The sequence below is a fragment of the Corvus cornix genome, chromosome 4 (assembly GCF_000738735.6).
Source record: "Corvus cornix cornix isolate S_Up_H32 chromosome 4, ASM73873v5, whole genome shotgun sequence".
NCBI lineage: Eukaryota > Metazoa > Chordata > Aves > Passeriformes > Corvidae > Corvus > Corvus cornix.
In genome coordinates this window covers 71,358,800-71,377,374 of record NC_046334.1, presented here as the reverse complement: position 1 = coordinate 71,377,374, position 18,575 = coordinate 71,358,800, and the positions used below count along the sequence as shown (strand labels likewise).

General features: G+C 69.0%; 5 protein-coding genes across 13 annotated transcripts; 3 read left to right on the top strand and 2 right to left on the bottom strand.

Annotated features, from left to right (window-relative positions):
- Nucleotides 1-7: 7 nt before the first annotated feature.
- Nucleotides 8-2,060, top strand: INO80B (INO80 complex subunit B). The gene is given in 8 exon segments (XM_039551549.1): nt 8-98; nt 206-389; nt 557-678; nt 860-904; nt 907-1,070; nt 1,500-1,736; nt 1,738-1,833; nt 1,835-2,060. Coding segments are annotated over 8 exon segments (1,023 nt in total). The 5' UTR covers nt 8-52; the 3' UTR covers nt 1,964-2,060.
- Nucleotides 2,061-3,256: 1,196 nt separating this feature from the next.
- WBP1 (WW domain binding protein 1) lies at nt 3,257-5,335 on the top strand. The gene is given in 7 exon segments (XM_039551550.1): nt 3,257-3,334; nt 3,403-3,426; nt 3,428-3,451; nt 3,453-3,507; nt 3,892-4,053; nt 4,525-5,030; nt 5,032-5,335. Coding segments are annotated over 7 exon segments (885 nt in total). The 5' UTR covers nt 3,257-3,271; the 3' UTR covers nt 5,083-5,335.
- A 109-nt stretch (nt 5,336-5,444) lies between these two features.
- MOGS (mannosyl-oligosaccharide glucosidase) lies at nt 5,445-8,350 on the bottom strand. The gene is given in 7 exon segments (XM_039551625.1): nt 5,445-5,856; nt 5,858-6,518; nt 6,520-7,123; nt 7,126-7,283; nt 7,398-7,588; nt 7,665-7,876; nt 7,970-8,350. Coding segments are annotated over 7 exon segments (2,469 nt in total). The 5' UTR covers nt 8,331-8,350; the 3' UTR covers nt 5,445-5,574.
- Nucleotides 8,351-8,835: 485 nt separating this feature from the next.
- On the bottom strand, nt 8,836-14,032 carry CCDC142 (coiled-coil domain containing 142). The gene is given in 12 exon segments (XM_039551331.1): nt 8,836-9,103; nt 9,404-9,612; nt 10,142-10,319; nt 10,393-10,507; nt 10,605-10,769; nt 10,844-10,998; nt 11,064-11,228; nt 11,436-11,522; nt 11,602-11,719; nt 11,721-12,964; nt 13,342-13,438; nt 13,762-14,032. Coding segments are annotated over 12 exon segments (2,823 nt in total). The 5' UTR covers nt 13,810-14,032; the 3' UTR covers nt 8,836-8,861.
- TTC31 (tetratricopeptide repeat domain 31) lies at nt 13,988-18,363 on the top strand. 9 transcript variants are annotated; one of them, XM_039551333.1, is made up of 15 exons: nt 13,988-14,263; nt 14,379-14,498; nt 14,624-14,895; nt 15,011-15,094; nt 15,285-15,353; nt 15,459-15,602; nt 15,686-15,914; nt 16,062-16,152; nt 16,232-16,373; nt 16,795-16,896; nt 17,128-17,262; nt 17,349-17,423; nt 17,629-17,693; nt 17,835-17,937; nt 18,020-18,363. In XM_039551333.1, the coding sequence occupies exons 1-15, from the start codon at nt 14,137-14,139 to the stop codon at nt 18,134-18,136; spliced, it is 1,875 nt and encodes a 624-aa protein (XP_039407267.1). In that variant the 5' UTR covers nt 13,988-14,136; the 3' UTR covers nt 18,137-18,363. The 9 variants fall into 9 exon arrangements, with proteins under 9 accessions (XP_039407267.1, XP_039407266.1, XP_039407270.1 ...); XM_039551332.1 differs by having other exon boundaries at nt 17,125-17,262; XM_039551336.1 differs by lacking the exon at nt 17,629-17,693 and having other exon boundaries at nt 17,125-17,262; nt 18,020-18,110.
- Nucleotides 18,364-18,575: the final 212 nt, after the last annotated feature.

The window sequence follows — 18,575 nt, the reverse complement described above, 5'->3', positions numbered from 1 at the left end:
GCGAGTTCGGGCGGAAGCGGGTCCGTCCGGAATTGGGTCCCCCCGCAGCCGGATGCGCAGGGCCTGGCGGCGCGGCGCGATGGAGGCCGGCGGCCACGGTGAGAGGGCGCGGGGCCGGGGGTGGTCCGGGGGGGCTGCGGAGTCACTCCCCAGCGGGGCAGAGCCCGCAGGGACCCCTCGCTCACCCTGTGTTCCCTCTCACAGGGGCAGGAGGCCGAGGCGGGCGGCCATGGCGGCCACAAGAAGAAACACAAGAAGCACAAGAAAAAGCACAAGAAGCGGCACCACCACGAGGCGGGGCCGCCCCCGGGCCCCGAACCCTCCCGGCAGCCCCGGCTGCGGCTCCGGCTCCGGATCAAGCTGGGAGGGCAGATCCTGGGCACCAAGAGGTGAGGGGAGACCTGGGTGGCAGGGTCTGGGGGGCAGATCCTGGGCACCAAAATGTGCGAGGAGGAGGTGGGAGGCTGGGCCGGGCGTGTTTCCATGTCCGCCCCTAACCGGGACCCCCCTCCCCGGCCTCACCAGCCTCCCCAAACTCCTCTCTCTTCCCACACAGTGTCCCCACGTTCACGGTGGTCCCCGAAGGGCCGCACTCGCCGTCCCCCTCCCCACTGCTGGGAGGGACGAGGAGGAGCCTAGCGAGGGGGGTCCCCATCGAGCAGTACCGGGCCTGGCTGGGTGAGCAGGGGCGCCTGTGGGGGAGGGCAGGAGAAGCCCTGAGGGGGAAATTGTGGGGCTCAGTGGGAGGGCTGGGTGGGGAGGGGGATGCTCTGGATCCCTCTCATGACTCCAGACCAGTGTGACCCCGGCATGGGGTGACCCCTACGCTCCGTGACTGTTCCCATCCCGGCCCCCCCAGATGAGGACAGCAACCTGGCCCCCTCCCCACTGCCCGAGCTGGACCCGAGAGCTGCTTCCCTCCCCGCGAGGAGGGGGAGGAGGAGGAAGAGGAGGAGGAGGAAGAAGAGGAGGAGGAGCGGCGCTGGCTGGCGGCCCTCGAGAGGGGGGAGCTGGATGACAACGGCGACATCAAGAGGGAGGTGGACGAGTCCCTCCTGACAGCCCGGCAGGTCAGGGGGCACAGGGGGCTGGGGGCAAGGCTGAGGGGGGCTCTGGGGGCTGCAGAGCTGCTGGCACAGGTCTGGGAGGGGCTGGAGGGGTTTGGAGACACGGGAACAGGGCTGGAGGGTGCAGGGGGCCCCAAAACTGCAGGGATGGAGGGCTGTGGGGCGCTGCGGGGACACTGGGACAGGGCTGAAGGAGGACTAGGGGCAGACTGAGGGGTTCTGGGGGGCATCATGGACCTCCTGGGTCACGGCTGAGGGAATCCGGGGGCGCTGCAGGGACCCCAGAACTGGTGTGGGGCTGAGCTGGAGCTGTCAGGGGTCCAGGCTGGAACCCATGGGGAGCCCTGGAATTGGTGGCGAGCCCGTTTGGAGCCCCCAGAGGTCTCTCAGGCCCCTCCACCCCCACCCTGACTGCCCCCCGTGCCCCTGCAGCGCGCGCTGCTGCACAAGCAGCAGAGCCAGCCCCTGCTGCAGCTGCCCATGGGCGCCAAGGCCAAGGAGGTGACGGAGGAGATGCGGGAGAAGCGGGAGGAGCGGGCGCGGCGCCGGCGGCTCCAGGCCGCCCGCAAGGCCGAGGAGAGCAAGAACCAGACCATCGAGCGCCTCACGCGCACGCACAAGGCCAAGGTGAGGGCCCTGCGCGAGCGCCGCGCCCGCCCCGCGCCCTGCCCCCGTCGTGCACTACCGCAGCGCTGGCGACGGCATCACCGTGTCCTTCCCCGTGGGGCTGCCGCTGCCGCTGCCCCCGCCACCGCCCCGCCCGTGCCCCCGCCCAGCCCTGCGCCGTGCCCGGCTGCCCCAACCCCAAGCGCTACAGCTGCGCCCGCACCGGGCGCCCGCTCTGCAGCCTGGGCTGCTACCAGCGCAACCTGCAGCTGCTGCAGACGCCGGGGTGAGCTCCCCAGAGCGGGCTGTGGGGGGCTACGGACCCTCGCCGGGGGCTACGGACCCTCCTTAGGGGCTATGGATCCTTTGCCGTGGATACAAAGGGCCAGAACAGTGAGCCATATGGACATAGGGAGGGCTGGGGGGTGTCTGGATTCTCCACATGGACACAGAGGGCTGGAAGAGGAACCTGTAGATCCTCCACTGTGGACTTGGAGGACTGTGGGGAGCTCCAGACCTTCCACATGGAGCCAGAAGGCCAGAACAGGGGGCTTTAAATCCCGTGCCACGGACACCGAGACCCTGACCACTTCACATGGACACAAGGGACCTGGACAGCTGCACTTCGTCACGGACACGGGGGGGCTCCTCCAAATGGATATGGACAGCGGGGATGTGGAGCTCCAGAGGGCTCCAGCCCCTCCGCCGCAGGCACAGAGGGTTGGGGACCCCGGCAGGGACTGGGAGTGTTCCTGAGGGGATAAAGGAGGGCCCTGGGAGGGGCGAGTCCTGGTGTCGTGGGGCTGATTAAAGGCTGTTGGTGAAGGAGCCGTGTATGGGTCTGTTGGGACGGGGGAGACAGCCCGCCCCCCGGGAGCGTTATGGTACAGTCCGGCACCCCCCCCGGGAGCACTATGGTACAGACCCCACTTCCCCCGGCAGCGCTGTGGAACAGCCCAAGCCAACCTCCCCTACGGTGCATTATGGTCCGTTCCGGGTGGGCGGGGCGTTCTCCGGCAGCGCCCATTGGCGGGGGCGCTGCCCAGCGGGGAGCGGCGACGCTGATTGGTCGGTCGCTCCGCCAATCAGGCAGAAGAAGCCCGGCGTACGCGCCCATTGGCAGCGCCGTGCCGAGCGCCCGCCCCGGGGCGGGCCGGGGGCGGCCGCGTTCCCCGTCGGGCTCGGGGCTGGGCCACCATTGGCGAGTATCGTCGTCAGTCAGGGCCTGGGGGCGGTGCTCCGCCTCCGGTTGGTCGCTGCGACCGCCAATCACGGCGGAGGCGGGGCTCGGCCCCTTTGTCTCTGTTGTTGGGCGTGAGGCTCAGGCAGACGGGCGCGCATTGGCTGCAGTCGGGCGGCGGCGCCGGCGCCGATTGGCTGTCGGCTGCGGCGCGGTCGCTGGTTGGCTGACGGTGGCCGGGGAGGCGGGATTTCGGGCCGGGCGTGATGGCGGCGGCGGCGGCCCCGGCCCGGGCGGCGACGGCCGCGGGGGCCGCGATGGCGGCGGCGGCGGTGACGGGGCGGCGGCGGCTGCTGCGGGCGGCGGGGGCCGCGGCCGGGCGGGCGCGGGGCCGCGGCGGGCTTTAGGCGGCGGCGCCATGGAGCGGCCCGGGAGCGCCGAGGGGGCCTGGGCCGCGCTGCTGGGCCGGCAGCACCCGCAGGTACCGGGCGGGCCGGGGCGGGGGGGCCGCGCGCGGGGCCGCGGTGACGGTGGCGGCCGTGCCCGCAGGCCCGGGAGTTCTGCCCGGGGTTGAAACAACCGGCCCTACGTGTGCGAGAACCGGGCACTGCTGCGGGGAGAGCGGCTGCTGCACCTACTACTACGAGCTGTGGTGTGAGTGCGGGGGGCTCCGGGGAGAACGGAGGGGATCGGGGGCTTCTGGGAGGGCTGATGGCTTCGGGAGGATCCGGGACTCCGTGGGGGTCCTGCGACTCGCGGAGGTCAGGGGCTCTGTCGGGGCTGACTCCGTGCGAGTCCTGCAGGAACTGGGGTGGAGGACGGGGACTGCGGGCTCCGAGGAAAATCGGGGCCCCTGGAGCGGTCCTGCGGCTCAGGGGGCCTGGGGGCTCCGAGGTACACTGGAGGCTCAGGAAGAGCTGGGACTCTGGGGGGACTGAGGGTTTTGGGAGGTTCTGGGGGCTGCAGCCGGACCCCCCCGAGGGAATGGGGGATTCGATGTGAGGGTGACCCCCCCGCTCTGCGCCCCCGTTCCCGCAGGGTTCTGGCTGCTCTGGACCATCCTGATCCTGCTGAGCTGCTGCTGCGCGTTCCGGCACCGCCGGGCCAAGCTGCGCCTGCAGCAGCAGCAGCGGCAGCGTGAGATCAACCTCATCGCCTACCACGGTGCCTGCCAGTACCCCCCGTCCGTGGGGGACCTCCGTGAGTGAAGGGCTTCTGAATTTCCCCCGTACCCCCTAGTCCCAGCCCCTGCCAGTACCACCCCCCTCCACGGGGGACCTCAGTGCATCGGCACCCGCAGCACCCCACATGTGTCGCCCCCAGTCTCTCGTACCCCACCATCTTCACGGGGGATCTCAGTGAGTCAGGACCCCCTGTGTCACTCCCCAATACTCTGCCTCCATGATGGACCTCAGTGAGTGCGGGATCCCTGGATCCCCTGCCCCACAGTCCCCCACGTGCACCCCCCAGGCCCTGCATCCCCCCCAGCCCCACATCCCCCTCCCTGCCCCGGGCTGTGCTCTCCAGCTCCATTCCCCACATCCCCCCAGCTCTGCCCTGTGCCATGCTGTGCCCTTCCCCTCCATCTCCATCTCTATCCTCTCGGGGGCCGTTTCCCGGTGCCCGCCCGTGTCCCGGGTGTCGCCCTGACCCTGCCTCTTCCCCCGCCAGGGCTGCTGGCCTCCTTCAAGCTCCCGGCGTACGAGGAAGTGGCGCAGCGCCCCGGGACGCCACCGCCGCCCTACAGCCCCGGGAGCCCCTCGCTGTCCCCCGGCTCCTCCGGGGGCTGCAGCTCCTGCTCGTGCGGCTGCTCCTGCGCCTCCTCCCCCAGCAGCTCCTCGCTCTCGGCACCGGGCACCGACGAGACAGACCCGGAGCCGGGCCCGGGCCCGGGAGGTGGCAGTGCTGGCTGTGATGGTGGCTCCAGCAGCACCGGTGCCAGCTGGGACCTGCCCCTTGCCCGAGGAGCCGCCGGCCCGCGGGGCCCTCCCAAACAAGTCCCCCCGGACTTCTGTGAGGCCGAGGGCCGCCCCTGCTCTGACACTGAGAGGGGCGAGGATGGGGGTGGTGGAGCGGCGCTGGGGGGTTGCTCCGGGAGGCACCGACGGCTCACAGGGGATTCAGGCATTGAGGTGGGCCGGGGCCCGGAGGAGGAGGAGGGCGAGCCTGAGGGCTGTGGGGGGGCCGGGGGGTGGTGGGGGGCCTGGCTCACCTGTGCTGCCCTTCTGAGCCCCCCGCAGGCCCCCCAGCTGGGGTCTGGACTCGTCACGGAGCCCCTGGGGGCCCCTCGCCCTGACTGACACCCACCCTGCAGCGTGGTGGGGTCCTGCTGGAGCCCCTTTCCCTCTGAACTGCTTCTGGGGCCTCCCCCATGATCCCGGTGCTGCTGCCTGGGGCGGCCCCATTGCCTGGGGGGTGCCCAAGACCGTGGGGGTGGGTGGTCCCGGCGCATTCTCTCACCATTAAAGAGATGTGGAAGTACCATCGCCCCTTGTGATGACTCCACAGGGAGGGAGCAAAAACATCCCCCCGTGGCACAGGGAGCACCAGTCTGACCTGGGGTCAGTGAAGGGGACATTGTGACACCCTGACATGGGTGGCAAGAGGCCACAGTCACAGAGGTTTATTGCAGGGGAAGCAGGGGGGCTCTGGCACAGCCCCCCAACACCTCCCCTGGCCCTGAGCACGCCAGGCAGGCGGGGGCACGCAGAACCCCGCACATTAATAGTCCTCAGCCATGGCCAGCACGACGAGCGCAGACCAGCCGGCAAAGGGGTGACAACCCTGCCCGGTGCCATCGCTGTCCCGGTAGTGCTCCCAGAGGAAGCCGGTGGCTTCGTACTGCCGGAACACGTTGGCCACGAGGTTGTGGCGCAGCTCCCGGTACAGCTCGGCCGTGCGCTCCCGGTGCGGCCCTGCCGCCTGTGCGTAGCTGTGCAGCGCCCGCAGTGCCAGGAAGTTGATGTTGACCCAGATGGAGCCGCGCCAGTATGGGGGGTCGTTGCTCGGTGTTGCGGCGCAGGTACCAGGGGCTGTCACGGGCCAGCGAGCGCAGCCCGAAGGGCGTCCAGAGCTGCCTCTCGCTGCGCATGGAGCCCAGGAGCGCCGGCAGCCGTGGGGAGTCTGCCTGGAGCAGCTGCAGCAGCAGCGGGAACAGGCTCACGTAGCCCAAAGCACCCACAAACTGCGGCCGCGGCGCCTCCCGCACCTCCCGCCGCAGCTGCGGGGCCGGGGGAGGCCGGCCGGGCACAGGGGCCGGGCGGTGCCAGCGCAGAGCCACGGCTGCGCTGTGGTTGCCGAAGTCAGCGAAGGTGCCGAGCTCAGGTGCCCAGTGCAGCCGGTCCAGCAGGTCGTTGTCGCTCAGGGCCTCGGCCATGTCACGATAGAGCGCGAGGGGCTCGCCCAGGCGCTCGGCCAGCGCTGCCAGCACGCGGGCGCCCAGCGCCATCCAGCAGCGCAGGTCCAGGTGCCGCTCCTGCGTGGACGGGTGGGAGGCACGGGGGTAATCGTCCAGCCCTGACGCCAGAGTCTTGGGGTTCAGGAAGCGCTCGGGGTCGGTGTCGCGGCCGCGCCAGCGGAAGGTGAAGGGCTCGGGGCCGGCCTGGGTGCGGTTCAGCCACTCGAACCAGGCTTGCAGGCGCGGGAAGAGGCGACGCAGGTAGGGGCAGGGGCGCGTCGGGCAGCAGCCGCTCCAGCGCCAGCAGCAGCGTCGGGGGGTTCGCCGTCTCACTGTGCTGCAGCACAAACTCAGGGGGTACCCGGGCCCGCGCCTCGTCCCCCAGGATCTGCTCCCGCGGGATCCAGCCGTCGGTGTTCAGGAGGTCGAGCCAGTGGGCAAGGATGTCACGGGCCAGCGCAGGGTCCCAGCGGGCCAGCAGCAGCAGGTGGAAGCCCTCATCCCACAGGAAGCCACGCGGGAAGCAGGAGCGTGAGGGCACGGCTGTGAACAGCGTGGACTCAGCACCAGGCACCGGCTCTTCCCGGCGCTCCGAGCGCAGAAGGGAGCGGCCATGGAAGAAGCCGATCCCGCCCAACATCTCGCTGAGTGCAGCCTGGGCGAAGCGGCGCTGCGGGAGGGACACCCCACGTGCCCCCAGCCCGAAGGTGTCCTCGAAGCGTTGCTCAAAGGTGGCTGTGTGCCAGGCCAGCGCTGCGCTCAGCGCTGGCCCCGCCAACCGCCCGTGCCGTACCCCCGCGGCGCTGCCCGACTCCAACGTCACCTCCAGCACCGCTGGTGGCTCCAGCGTCACCTGGTGCAGCAGCAGCTGCCCTGCGGGGCCTCCCCGGGCAGCCCCCCGGTGCTGGACACCCCGAAGAAGCGGCGGCGGGGCCGGCCCGGTGGGGAGAACACGGAGCTCTCACGGAGGCTTTGACGGACCAGGTCGGTAAGACGGTGCAGCCCCGGCACCCTCGCGGCCAGGAAGTTGTAACTGTGCGGGACAGGAGAGTCAGGGATGGGGGACATGGTGGTGATAGGGGAAACAGGACATGGGAGCAGATGGAGGGGACACAGAGGGTTTGGGGGCTGCAGCCCAGGGACTCACCTCGCGTACTTGGGCCCCTCCCCACCCTCCCCAGTGGGGGGCAGGAAGGTGAGGGTGAAGTCCCCGAGCTCCTCTGCCGTCCCTGCCACGGCTGCCAGCCGTGTCCCGTTCTCCAGCACCGGCCGCAGCGTCCCCTGCCCATCCGTGGCCACGTAGAAAAAGAGGGACAGGAGAGGGGCCGGACCCTTGCCCTGGGGAGAAAGAAGAGGAGGAGGATGACAAAAGCTCCCCGGCATCCCAACCCCTCTCTCACCCTCGTCCCCTCACCTCCATCTTTGCTGTGACCCGCCAGCTCCAGTCGCCTCCATGGTCTCCCCCCGGCTGCTTCACGAATTCGGTTCTCAGCACCAGCCCCTCATCGCGGATCTCCTGCACTCCGAAATTCTCCCCGTCGTGCATCAGCCACCCATACCGCGACACGCCGTCGTTCTGCTCGCTCGTGTGCCGCAAGTTGCCGCCGTGTTGGAGCCACATCAGTCCTGGAGGGGCGGGGAGGTGTCAGGGGCAGCTCTCGTGGTGGGAGCGGGGCCGGACGAGCCCCAGGGCGGGGCAGAGCCCCCGCGCCCCCTCACCGGTCACGACAGCGCGCGGGCTCCGCGTCTTCATCCCGAAATAGACGTGAGGCCGGTAAGTGCCCCAAAAGTAGGTGGGCGATGCGAGAGGCCCGGTGGAGCCAGGGGGACGGCGGGAGGCGCGGGGTGGGGAGTGACGAGGCGGGAGGCTTCGCTCCACCGGTTCCATTCGGCCGCTGCCGCCGCCAGACCCAGCGCCAGCGCTGCCGCCGCTGCTGTAAGCGCCAGCGCCGTCCGACCCCAACCGGAGCCTCGAGGTGGCTTTTGTTGTTGCCGCAGCTTTCGGGTCCCGCTCCCGGAGCCGCTCCCGGGGCCGTTCCCGGGGTCCATCCCCGCCGCGCCGCCGCCGCTCGCCCGCCATCAGGGCAGTCGCGCTCGTGACGCCAGCGCTGCGCGACGTGTGGCGAGGCCAATTCCGCGAGCGCCCCCTGGCGGGCGGGAGGAGCACGAGCAGGCTCGGTCCTCCCAAGGACCCCGCGGAACCCAAAGTGGCCCCGAGGGGACAGCGACACCGCAGGGTGTCCCCCGCCAGCCCTGCCACCCAGCCCACGCCCCTCCCGTCCGTTTTGTTATGACCGTTGATCTCCCCCCCAGCCTCTCCGGGAATACCCAAGTGACTCCCATGGACTCCCAGTCTTCCCTAGAACCACCCTGCTATGCACCTGCAGTGTCCCCCAGGAACCCCAAGGGAATCCCACCCTTCACCCCCAGCCCCTCCAGGACCCCCTAGCCCCACCAGTCTCCCCACAAGAGTTCCAGTTAGATCCTTCCCACCAGCAACTGGTGCCAGCTGGAATCCCAGGCTCACACCCCAGTGATGCCAGACCCCCATCCCCCCGTATCCCACCCACAGACACAGCCACAGCCATGGTGTTGCCATGTTTATTCCAGGTCAGCCCTCGGGGCTGTTCCCGACACATGGCAGCCCTGGCACGCGCCAGCGGCGGGCACGGGGCAGCCGCAGGGACAGCCACTGCTGCTGGCTGCCTGGGAAAGGGGATTCGGGACGGGACGGGAGATCGGCCTGCGGAGCTGGCACGGGGGTCCCTGGGATTGGTCCCAGCCCCTCCAGAGGGTCCTGGCCAGGGAGGGGGTCTGTGGATGGTTCCAAGGGGTGGGCACCTTCGTCTGAGCCTGGGAAGGGATGGATAGGCTGGGATACCAGATCCTGCTCCCAGTAGGGGTTCTTGTCCCCATGCACCTCCCCATCCTTTTCTCTTCCCTGTCCCCATCCATCCCTGCACCCCATCCCTATCCCACGCTGTCCCATCCCTTCCCCACCCCATCTCATCCCAATCCCACACCACCTCATCCCATCCCACTCCCATTTCATCCCCACCGTATCTCATCCTCATCCCACTTCATCCCATTCCCATCTCATCCCCATACTATCCCATCCCCGCCCTGTCTCATCCCATCCCACCCCGCTCTCACAGCAGCGCCGGAGGCCGCTCCAGCCCCGAGGGGGGCCCCCCAGCCCCCCCGGCTGTTGCAGGAGGCACCGCACAGCTGCGTCCGTGTGCTGGAAGACGCAGAGGGCCTGCAGCGCCTGCCGGGCCTCGGGAGCCAGCCCGGAGCGCTCCGAGCACACCAGCTCCCGCACCGCCTCGAAGTCCCGCCGGAGCTGCAGGGCACCCTGCAGGCTGGGATGGGGGTCAGGGTGGGCATGGCACCCCTGGAATCCCCACCGGGACCCCCTGGCACTGCCACTATGCTCTGGGACTACCACGGAGACAACGGCACTGCCATCAGACCCCCAAGACCACCACCAGGACCCCCACAACTGCCCACCAGAACCCCTGGCACTGTCACTAGGACCCCCATTGGGACCCCTGGCACTGTCGCAGGGACTCCAACCTGCCATCGGGTCTCCTGCCCTGCCACGGGACCCCCAGCACTGCCACTGGAACTCCTGAAGCTGCCACTGAGATCCCTGGCACTGCCCACTGGGACCCCCCAGCTTGATACTAGGCCCACCAGCCACACCACTGGGACTTCCAGCACTGTCACTAGGACCCCTGCTCTGCCACCAAGACCCCAAGACCACACCGGCACCCCCAGCATTGCCACTGCGACCCCTGGAACTGCCACTGGGACCCCCAGGACCCCCACTGGGACCCTTGGCACTGCCCACCGGCTGTGGCTCTGGCTGTGGACCCCCTTCCCCAGTACCTGAACTTGATCCGGCGGGTCAGGATGTGATCCATCCAGGCCTCCAGGAAGGCTGTGGTGACCCGTGCCAGGGTGGGCGCCTGGGCATCGTGAGGCAGGGCCTGGGCCCCCTGCAGCACCTGCCCCAGCACCGCCTGCACCGCGGCCGCTGCGTACGCGCTGGGGGAACTGGGAAGCTCTGGGGAGCACAGGGACCCCGCTTAGTGACCCCCCAAAGCCCCCCCTAAGCACCCCACATCCCCCACACCCACCGGCACGCGGCCCGAGCCGCCAGTGCCGGCCCAGTGGCATGGTCTGGTCGAAGATCTCAGCCGAGAGCCGCTTGCAGCTGGTGGAGAACATCCGCAGCACGTCCCTGGAGAAGAGCTGGGACACGGGGAACATGGGGTGGCACAGGGTGACACCGGGTGACATGGGGTGACATCCTCATGCTCAGGATCCCCCTCCCGCGGTCCCACCATACCTGGATGCTGTTGGCCATGTCACGGATCTGCTGGCACAGCTGGAGCTCCCACGGGGACCCCGGGCTGGGGAGTGGCTCAAGGGGGCTGTCCCCATGAATGTCCCCTGGCTCCGGGAAGGTCCCGCTCACCTGCAGCATCAGCTGCTCTGCCTCTGCCTTCAGCACCTGGAAGGGAGAGGGTGGAGTGAATCCAGCCCCTCCGTGTCCCCCCAGAGCCCCGTAACCCCTGTGCCCCGTACCTGCAGGTCTCCCTGGGTGAGCAGCAGGAACTGAGGCAGCGCCCAGGCCGCCAGGTACCGCCCGGCCCGGCCAGTCAGCCACGCGTGGGCGGCCGCCACCGCCGCCAGGCACCGGCCCAGAACCTGCAGCCGCAGGCAGAGACCCCCGGGGGGGGCTGTGGGTGGGGGTCAGCATAGAGAGGACCCCTAGACCCACCTGTCCTCCCCGGACCCCTCTCACCGTGCGGGCGGGTGGGCAGCAGGCGCAGACAGCGCAGGGCCAGTGCCACGGCTGGGAAGAGGCACTGGAGCTGCTGGGCCGTGCGGCTGCACCCTGGCCCCGGGGGCCCTTCTGGGACCTCCAAGCACTTGTCTGACAGCCCTGAGCCCAGAGCACGGGTAAAATCTGCAGGAGAAACAGTCAGAAGGCCCTAACATCCCCCACTTGCACCCCACACCCCACCCCATATCCCACATCCAACACTTCGTTGTGTACCTTACTTCCTCACCCCCTACCCACCAAGTGCCCCACGTCCTGCCCCCCACCTTGTACCCCAGAGCCCACACCCTGTACCCCCTGTACCCCACCCTGTGCTCCCCCAGCCCCCCGTACCCATGTCCCAGCTGCAGAGGACGCTTCGGCACAGCAGGCGCAGGCAGAGCCCTCCCAGCTCCTCCTGGCACTCAGGGGGCACACGGGCTGTGGGCACACATGGGGGGTCAGGGCAGGGCAGGGACACCCTGAGACAGCCCCGCACTCCCCCTGTATCCCCACGTACCAACAGTGAGTGCACGGCTCAGCTCCCACGCCGCAGTGACAGTGGCTCTGGGGGTGGCAGGAGGAGTGCCAGGGCTGTCCCCCAGCACAGCGCCCGCAGCCTCCCAGAGCAGCACGCGGGTACCGGGCACTCAGTGCGGTGGCCGCGGGGCCGCGGGCAGCGTCCAGCCACCGTACGGCCTTCCAGCCACCTGCACTGCCCGGCCGCAGCCCCGGGACCAGCCCCGGGGGCTCGGGGCTCTCCGACAACACCGGCTGCCACAGGCTGTCAGCTGAGGCCACCAGCACCCCAAAAACGTGTCCCATCAGCTCCTCGTCCTCCTGGCACAGCGCCTGCAGCTCAGCCGCCAGCGCTGGTGGCACCTCTGCTCCAGAAGGTTCTGTGTCCATTCCCATGCCCATCCCCACAGCGTTGCGTCCTGGTGGCCACGGCACCACCACGTCCTTCCAGCAGATGTGTCCATCCCTGATGTCCCCATCCTGGGGCCACAGGAGGGGCTGGAGCCTCTGGGCCACGGTCCGGCCACGCTCGGCCGCCAGCAACTGCAGCACCCCACTCACTGTGAAGGCACTGGGGGCCTTCCCCTCAGGGCCCAGCTCCTCCGCCAGCCCCTGCACCACGTGGTTGTAGATCTCCAGCCCCTGGAAGAGGTCAGCCAGGCACTCAGAGGCCGGGGCGGGGGTGCCGGGGCGGCCGAGCTCCTGCAGCCGTCCCTCGATGTGTTGCCTGGCCAGGCGTGCGGCCGTCAGGGCGGGCAGCAGCAGCGCCCACCGCATGTGCACCACGGCCTCGCCCCGGCGCCTTGGCAGCGCCCGCAGCCACGCGTCCGCCCGCAGCCGCCGCAGCAGCGCAGCCCAGTGCCCCGCGTGTGCCCGCAGCTCCAGGCACAGCTCCTGCAGCGCCGGCGCGGGGTCCCCAGGCTCTCCGGGCCCCGGCAGCGCCAGCAGCCGCCGTAGGAAGTCAGAGGAGGCCTTGAGGCGTCGGGTGAAGTCGCGGGCCAGGCGGAGCTGGTGACGGTGCTGCAGTAGCCCGTGCAGGGCTGCTCCCCGCTCCGCCACGCGCTGCCGCACGGCGTCCTCGGAGAAGTCACCGGCACCGCTGGGATGGGGCCGCACGTACCCCAGGAAAGTCTCGGTGCGAGGGTCCTCCCAGACGCAGAGGCAGCGGCGCAGCCCCAGGAAGCTTTGCTCCAGTGGGACCACGATGGACGCTGCTTCATCCTCATCCTCGTGGTCATCCTCATCACTGTCACCGCGCCGGCACGACCGCGGGGACAGCAGGCGCCGCAGTCCCGGGGTGACACAACTGCGCAGCATGGCCTCTGCCCGCTGCAGGGAGCGTGCCAGAGGGCCCCGCGACCCGCCTGGGGGGCACGGGACCCTCAGGGACCATGGCGTAGGGTGGGAACCCCAAAGTGCAGCACAGAACCTCAGTGTGGGGCAGCGCCTGCCCACACCTCCCCATTACTGCCACAGTGCCACCCTAACCCTGAGACCCCCAGGACCCCGTTACGTTCCCCACAGGCCTCCTAGGACCTCCATAGTCCATTGGTGTCCCTGCAGCCCCCCAGGACCTCGCAGCCCACTGGGGTCCCCATAGCCTGCCACACACCATCAATGCTCCCCCAAGGACCCTGGACCCCATTAGGACCCTCCACACTCCCCCAGGACCACGCGCCCCATCAGGATCCCCGCAGCCCCCAGAACCCGTTGTGGTCCCCACAGCCCTCGGGGGTCTCACCGGGCTCGGGCGGCTCCCCGCGGGCAGCCCCATCGCCCGGTCCCGGCCGGGCCGTCAGCAGCAGCAGGATGAGGCCGCCCAGGCTGGCGTCGCCCACCTGGAGGAGGACGGGAGGCTTAGGACCCCCGGGCCGGGGCGAGGGGCGGGGCCATCCCGGGACCCCGCCCATTACAGCACTGACCACGCCCCCAACAGTGACCGCGCCCTCACCACGCCCCAGACCACGCCCCACAAGCGCCTGCTGTGACCACGCCCCCAACCATGACCGGCCGTCTTGGCCCCGCCCCGCCCCCTGTGCCGTTGCCATGGAGACACAGCACTGCCTGGGCCCGGTGCCCCCCCCGCCCACCCCGTTACCGGCCCGGCCCCACCGCTGCCCCGTGAGGGCTGTCCGAGCCCCCCTGCCCCTAGCGGCCTCACCTGCAGACATAGCTCTCCGCCGCGCCGCTCAGCGCCGCCGGCGTCCATGCCGGGCCATCCCGGGGGCGGCGGCAGCAAAGAGGCTTAGGCCGCACCCTCGCTAATCCGGAGGGCTGGGCCAAACCGGCCGCCAGGAGGGGCCCGGCGTGGGGGGCGGGACGAGCGGCGGGGGGCGGCCGGGTCCACGGCCTTGAGGCAGGAGGGGATGGCGGGAGAAGATGTGGAGCCCCGGTCCTGCTCTGTGCGGGCCCTGCGGGCCGCCGTCCTGCCCGCACCCAACATGGCGGCCGGGCGGCCTCAACCGGCGCCGTGACGTTTTTCCGGCAGGCCCCGTGATGCGATTCTGAGGAGCGGCGGTGGCGGCGGCTCTTGGCGATGTGGGGCTCGGCCGGGACGCGGGATGGCGACGGGCCCGGGCCCGGACTAGGTGGCTTCGGCTTCGGGGCTGCCCCCGCTGCCTGCCCCTGGGGCTGCACGCCCGGGCCCGCTGGCTGGAGCGGCGGTAGGGATCGTAGCGGGGCCCGGGGGCGCAGGGGTGGGAACCCGGAGCCGGGCCTGGTGGCGGCCCGGTTTCGGTTCCGCCTCCGCCGGCTCATGGGTGTTTCCGCTTCCCACAGCGCCCTTCTGCCCCTGGCACCGTATGTCCAGCTTCGGCGGCCTCCCGGTGCCGTCGCAGGGCCCTTCCCAGACTGTGATCAAGTATAAGACGGGGGAGCTGTGTCTGCTCTGGGACGACGGTGAGTGGGGCGGGGGCTGCCGGGGGGTCCCCACGCTCGGGAGTTGCCGGGGAGGGGGAACTGGGTGGGGGCTGCTGGTGTCCGGTGCCTGGAACTGCTCCTCACATCCCCCGTTCTCCTGCCAGGCCCCAGGGTGGATTACTACCAGCTGCAGGATGACGACGGCGATGGAAATGACGATTACGATGAGAACGAGTTCGACACAGATTACGAGGACCGGGGCGATTTCTGGGATGTTCCTGTCGCAGAGGGGCCCGTTCCCTACAGATACTGTGGCTTCCGGAAGTCCTTCCTGTGCTCGGAGCCGCCTCCACAGCTCCCCCGGACCTCTCCGACCGCCCTGGATGCGCTGCTCGACCGGCTGCCCACACCCTGCCGGACCAGCCTCACGGCAGAGGTGGGGAATCCCCCCTCCTGCTCTCCAGGGGCTGAGGGGTCCCGGTTTGACATCACGGGAGGGGTCCCACCTCGTGGTCCCGGGGACATCCTGACTCAGGGTATCCTTCCTGCAGGAGGCCGAGAGGAACGCGCAGGAGCTGGTGGCGGAGGAGGAGAGGGCGAAGAGGAAAGCAGAGAAGAAGAAGCTGAAGAAGAAGGTGAGTGAGCTCTGGGAAGGGGCACTGCCAGCCCCTGGGGATTTGGGTCGCTGCTTCTTCTTAGAGTGCTGCCAGCAGGTCCCTGAGCTCGGGGATCTGAGTTGAGGGTGTGGGCTGAGGGCGGTGGGGTTGTGGGGACTGCATTTCTCTGCCTGACACCTGCTCATGGGTCCACATTCTCCCTTTCCAGAAACAAAAAGACAGAAAGAAGCGGGAGAAACTGGGTCAAGAGCTGAAGAACAAAGAGAACACTGACCTTGTGAGTGACCAGTTCGGCCGCCTCGTGCTGTTCTGGGAGTCCCCAGAGATGAGGCCAGGCTGCATCCCCTACCCCAGGCACCTTACCCCCTCCCTCTCCTTGCAGAGCCCCCCGAGTTGCCCTGCGGGCACTGGTCCCCCCCCGAATGCTGCTGAGGAGGAGGGATGCTGCCCAAAGCCCTCTCCGTGCCCTGGGGACTCCCCAGTCCCTTCAGGGGAGCCTGGTCCAGAGGACACGGAGGTGACAGAGGTGAGGGACGGTTACCCCAGGGGAGCCATCTGGGGGTGGGGGCTCCAGAGGCTCTGCCTGCCCATCTCTCCCTGCTTTCCCAGGAGGAGCTGGACCTGAGCTGCACCTTCGTCTGCAAAGCACGGGAGAAGGCGGGGGTCCGGCTGCCCCCCCCAGGCGGTGACCGGTCCCCTGGGACCCAGAACATGGAGCCAAGCAGGAAGGTGCCAGAGAAGGGGAATGGGGACCCTGAGGCGAGGCCTGTGCCCCCCCAGCCCCTCCAGCCCAGGGCCCCCAGCCCCAGCACGGTAGAGCAGAGCCTGATGCTCGCAGGTCAGTGCAGGGACCCCCAGAGGGGTGAGGGGAGGACATTGGGGGCTCTCCCTGCTTCTCCCCAGCTCAGCAGGGCTGTGCCAGGGGGACTGTCCCTCCCTGGGGAGATTTGTGTCCTCACTAACCACCCTTGTGTCACCTCCCCAGGCCATGGGATCGCAGCAGCCCAGGTGGGCCAACACACTGAGGCTGTTTATGCTTTCACCGTCGCCCTGGAGCTGAACCCCCAGGAACACCGGTGAGCAGAGGGGTCTTGGGGTGGCCTGGGGATCCTGGGGTGGGAGGGACAGGCTGCAGTGACACCCCCATCCCCACAGGCTCCTGGGGAACCGCTCATACTGCCTGGAGAAGCTGGGTCGATACGAGGAGGCGCTGGCGGATGCGGAGGCGGCGCTGGCACTGCGGCCGGGCTGGCCCAAGGGCTCCTTCCGCAAGGGCAAGGCCCTGCGGGGGCTTCAGGTACCTGGGGTGGCTTCAGGGACTGTGGGGCTGGCTGGAGGGGGTGGGGATCTTGGGGTGGGGCCTGGTGGGTGCCATGGCTGGGTGAGGGGCTGCAGGGTGCCAGGAGTGAGTATGGGGCTTTCAGAGTGGCTGCAGGGTGCTGTGGGCTATTGTTGGGATCAGATTGGGGGTTGAGGGGTGCTGTGGGGAGCTGTGGGGTGCTATGGCTGCATGGGTTGTGTTAGGTGTGAATTGGGGCTGTGGGATGCCACGGCTGGGAGGACTGGGCAGGGGACTGTGGGGGTGCTGCAGGGTTTTAGTGGAGTGAGGCTGGACTGGGGGATGTCAGTGAGGCTTTGAGGTGCCATTTGGGCTGGGTGGGGAGTGTGGGGTGCCTGTGGGGCCAGGCAGGGGGCTGTAGGTGCCTTCTGGCCCCCAGCGCTACGCCGAGGCTGCACGCACCTTTGAGGAGCTGCTGCTGCAGGATGGGGCCTGTGCCGAGGTAGCCACGCAGCTGGAAGCCTGCCGGGCCCTGCTGCAGGTAAGACCCCCTTTCCCAAGCCCCCATCCCCTGCCCCCTGTCCTGCTGTGCCCCCCATGCCTCACCCCTGTCCACTCACAGCAGTGCAGCCGCCCCGGGGGTGTCCTGGTGTCCCCCTTCCTGCTCAAGGCTAAGGAGCCGCTGTTTCTCCCGGGTAAGGGACAGGGGTGGGTGGGTTGAGGGGCCTCGGGGTATCCCTGTGGGTGCTCAACCCCTCTGGCCCCTCAGCAGCAAGAGGGTGACCAGGAGCTGCCAGGACACAAGTGGCACCAGTGTGACGGGAGGCAGCGCCGGGAGCCCCACACGAGACCCAGAACCTGCTGTGACCAGTGGCCACCTGACACTGCCACCGAACCACCCTGCCAAGTACGGGTGTCTGGTGATGTGGGGGGGCACCCAGAGTGCCCGTGGGGCAGTGCTGGCTCTGTTGACACTAGGATGGCTCTTGGCAGGGACTGCTTCCCGCTCTGGGTGGGCAATGTCACCTCCCACATCAACGAGAAGGTGCTGTATCGTGCCTTTGGCCGGTGAGTAACCCCCGGGACCTTTCCCCCTCAAGCCCCTGGCATAGCCTTGGTGACCCCCAAGCTCCCCATCTCTGTCTCTGTCCTCATTTTTGGTGGTTTTGACCTGCAAGGGATGCTTGGGGAGGAGCCTCTGACACACATACTGCCCCCAGGTTTGGGGGTCCCTATCCCACAGCTTGGGGTGTCTTTAACTGTTCCTCCTCAGGTTTGGGCGTGTCTGTTCCCCCATTCTGCAGAATTGGGGGTGTCTCACTCTCTCCATCTTTGGAGGTATTTCATCCTTCTCAAGCTGTTGAGGGTTGCTAAACCTGCTTTGCATGTTTGAGGGCCTCTGACCCTCCCACCCTGCAGGTTTGGGGGTCTCTAACTCTCCTCCTTCCCATTTAGGAATCTCTAACTGTTGCCCCCCAGGTTCGGGGAGATCCACTCCATGCAGTTGCTCCGAGGGCGCCACTGTGCCTTCATTAACTTCTCCCGGAAGGCGGAGGCCGAGGAGGCCTACAGAGCCATGCAGGTGAGCTGGGGGTGGCCCTGGGACACCCCGTCCCCACAGGGAACCTGTCCTGGTGCCAGCTGCCAGCTCCTTCTGTCCCCAGGGTGCCACCGTGGAGGGCAGCAAGCTGTTGCTACAACTCAAGCACCCGTCCCACGCCACCCCGGCCCCCCTGCCCCGTGCCAGGGGCAGGGGCATCCCCAGGGGGCTACTCAGTTGACCCTGCTCTGTTGGGGGGCTGCCAGGGCCCCCCCTCACCTGCCTGTGCCTTGTCCCCCACTGCTGGGGGTGGGAATGTCTCCCCATTCTGCCTTGGGGGTGCTGGGGGTCAGGGCCCATCCTGCAGCCCCTTGAGCTGGGGGGTGGGCCCGGGCTGTGCCCTGTGGCCCCTCAGGGATTTGTACCCTTTGTACAAGTTTTTTAATAAAACTGGGATTTGTTTTTCTCTCTCGCCTTCCTTTGAGCTGGTATCCCCCAGTCTCTCTGCCACCCCTCCCCATTGCAGTCTTGGACCCTCACTGCTCCAGCCCCCCATGTCCCTGCCTACCCCGTGTCCCCCCTCTGTCCCCCGTCACCCCCCCATGTCACTCCAGCCCCGAGGGACAGCGAAGGGGGGGTCTCCAGCCCCCTCTTAATGTCATTGGCTGGTGACAGGAGCT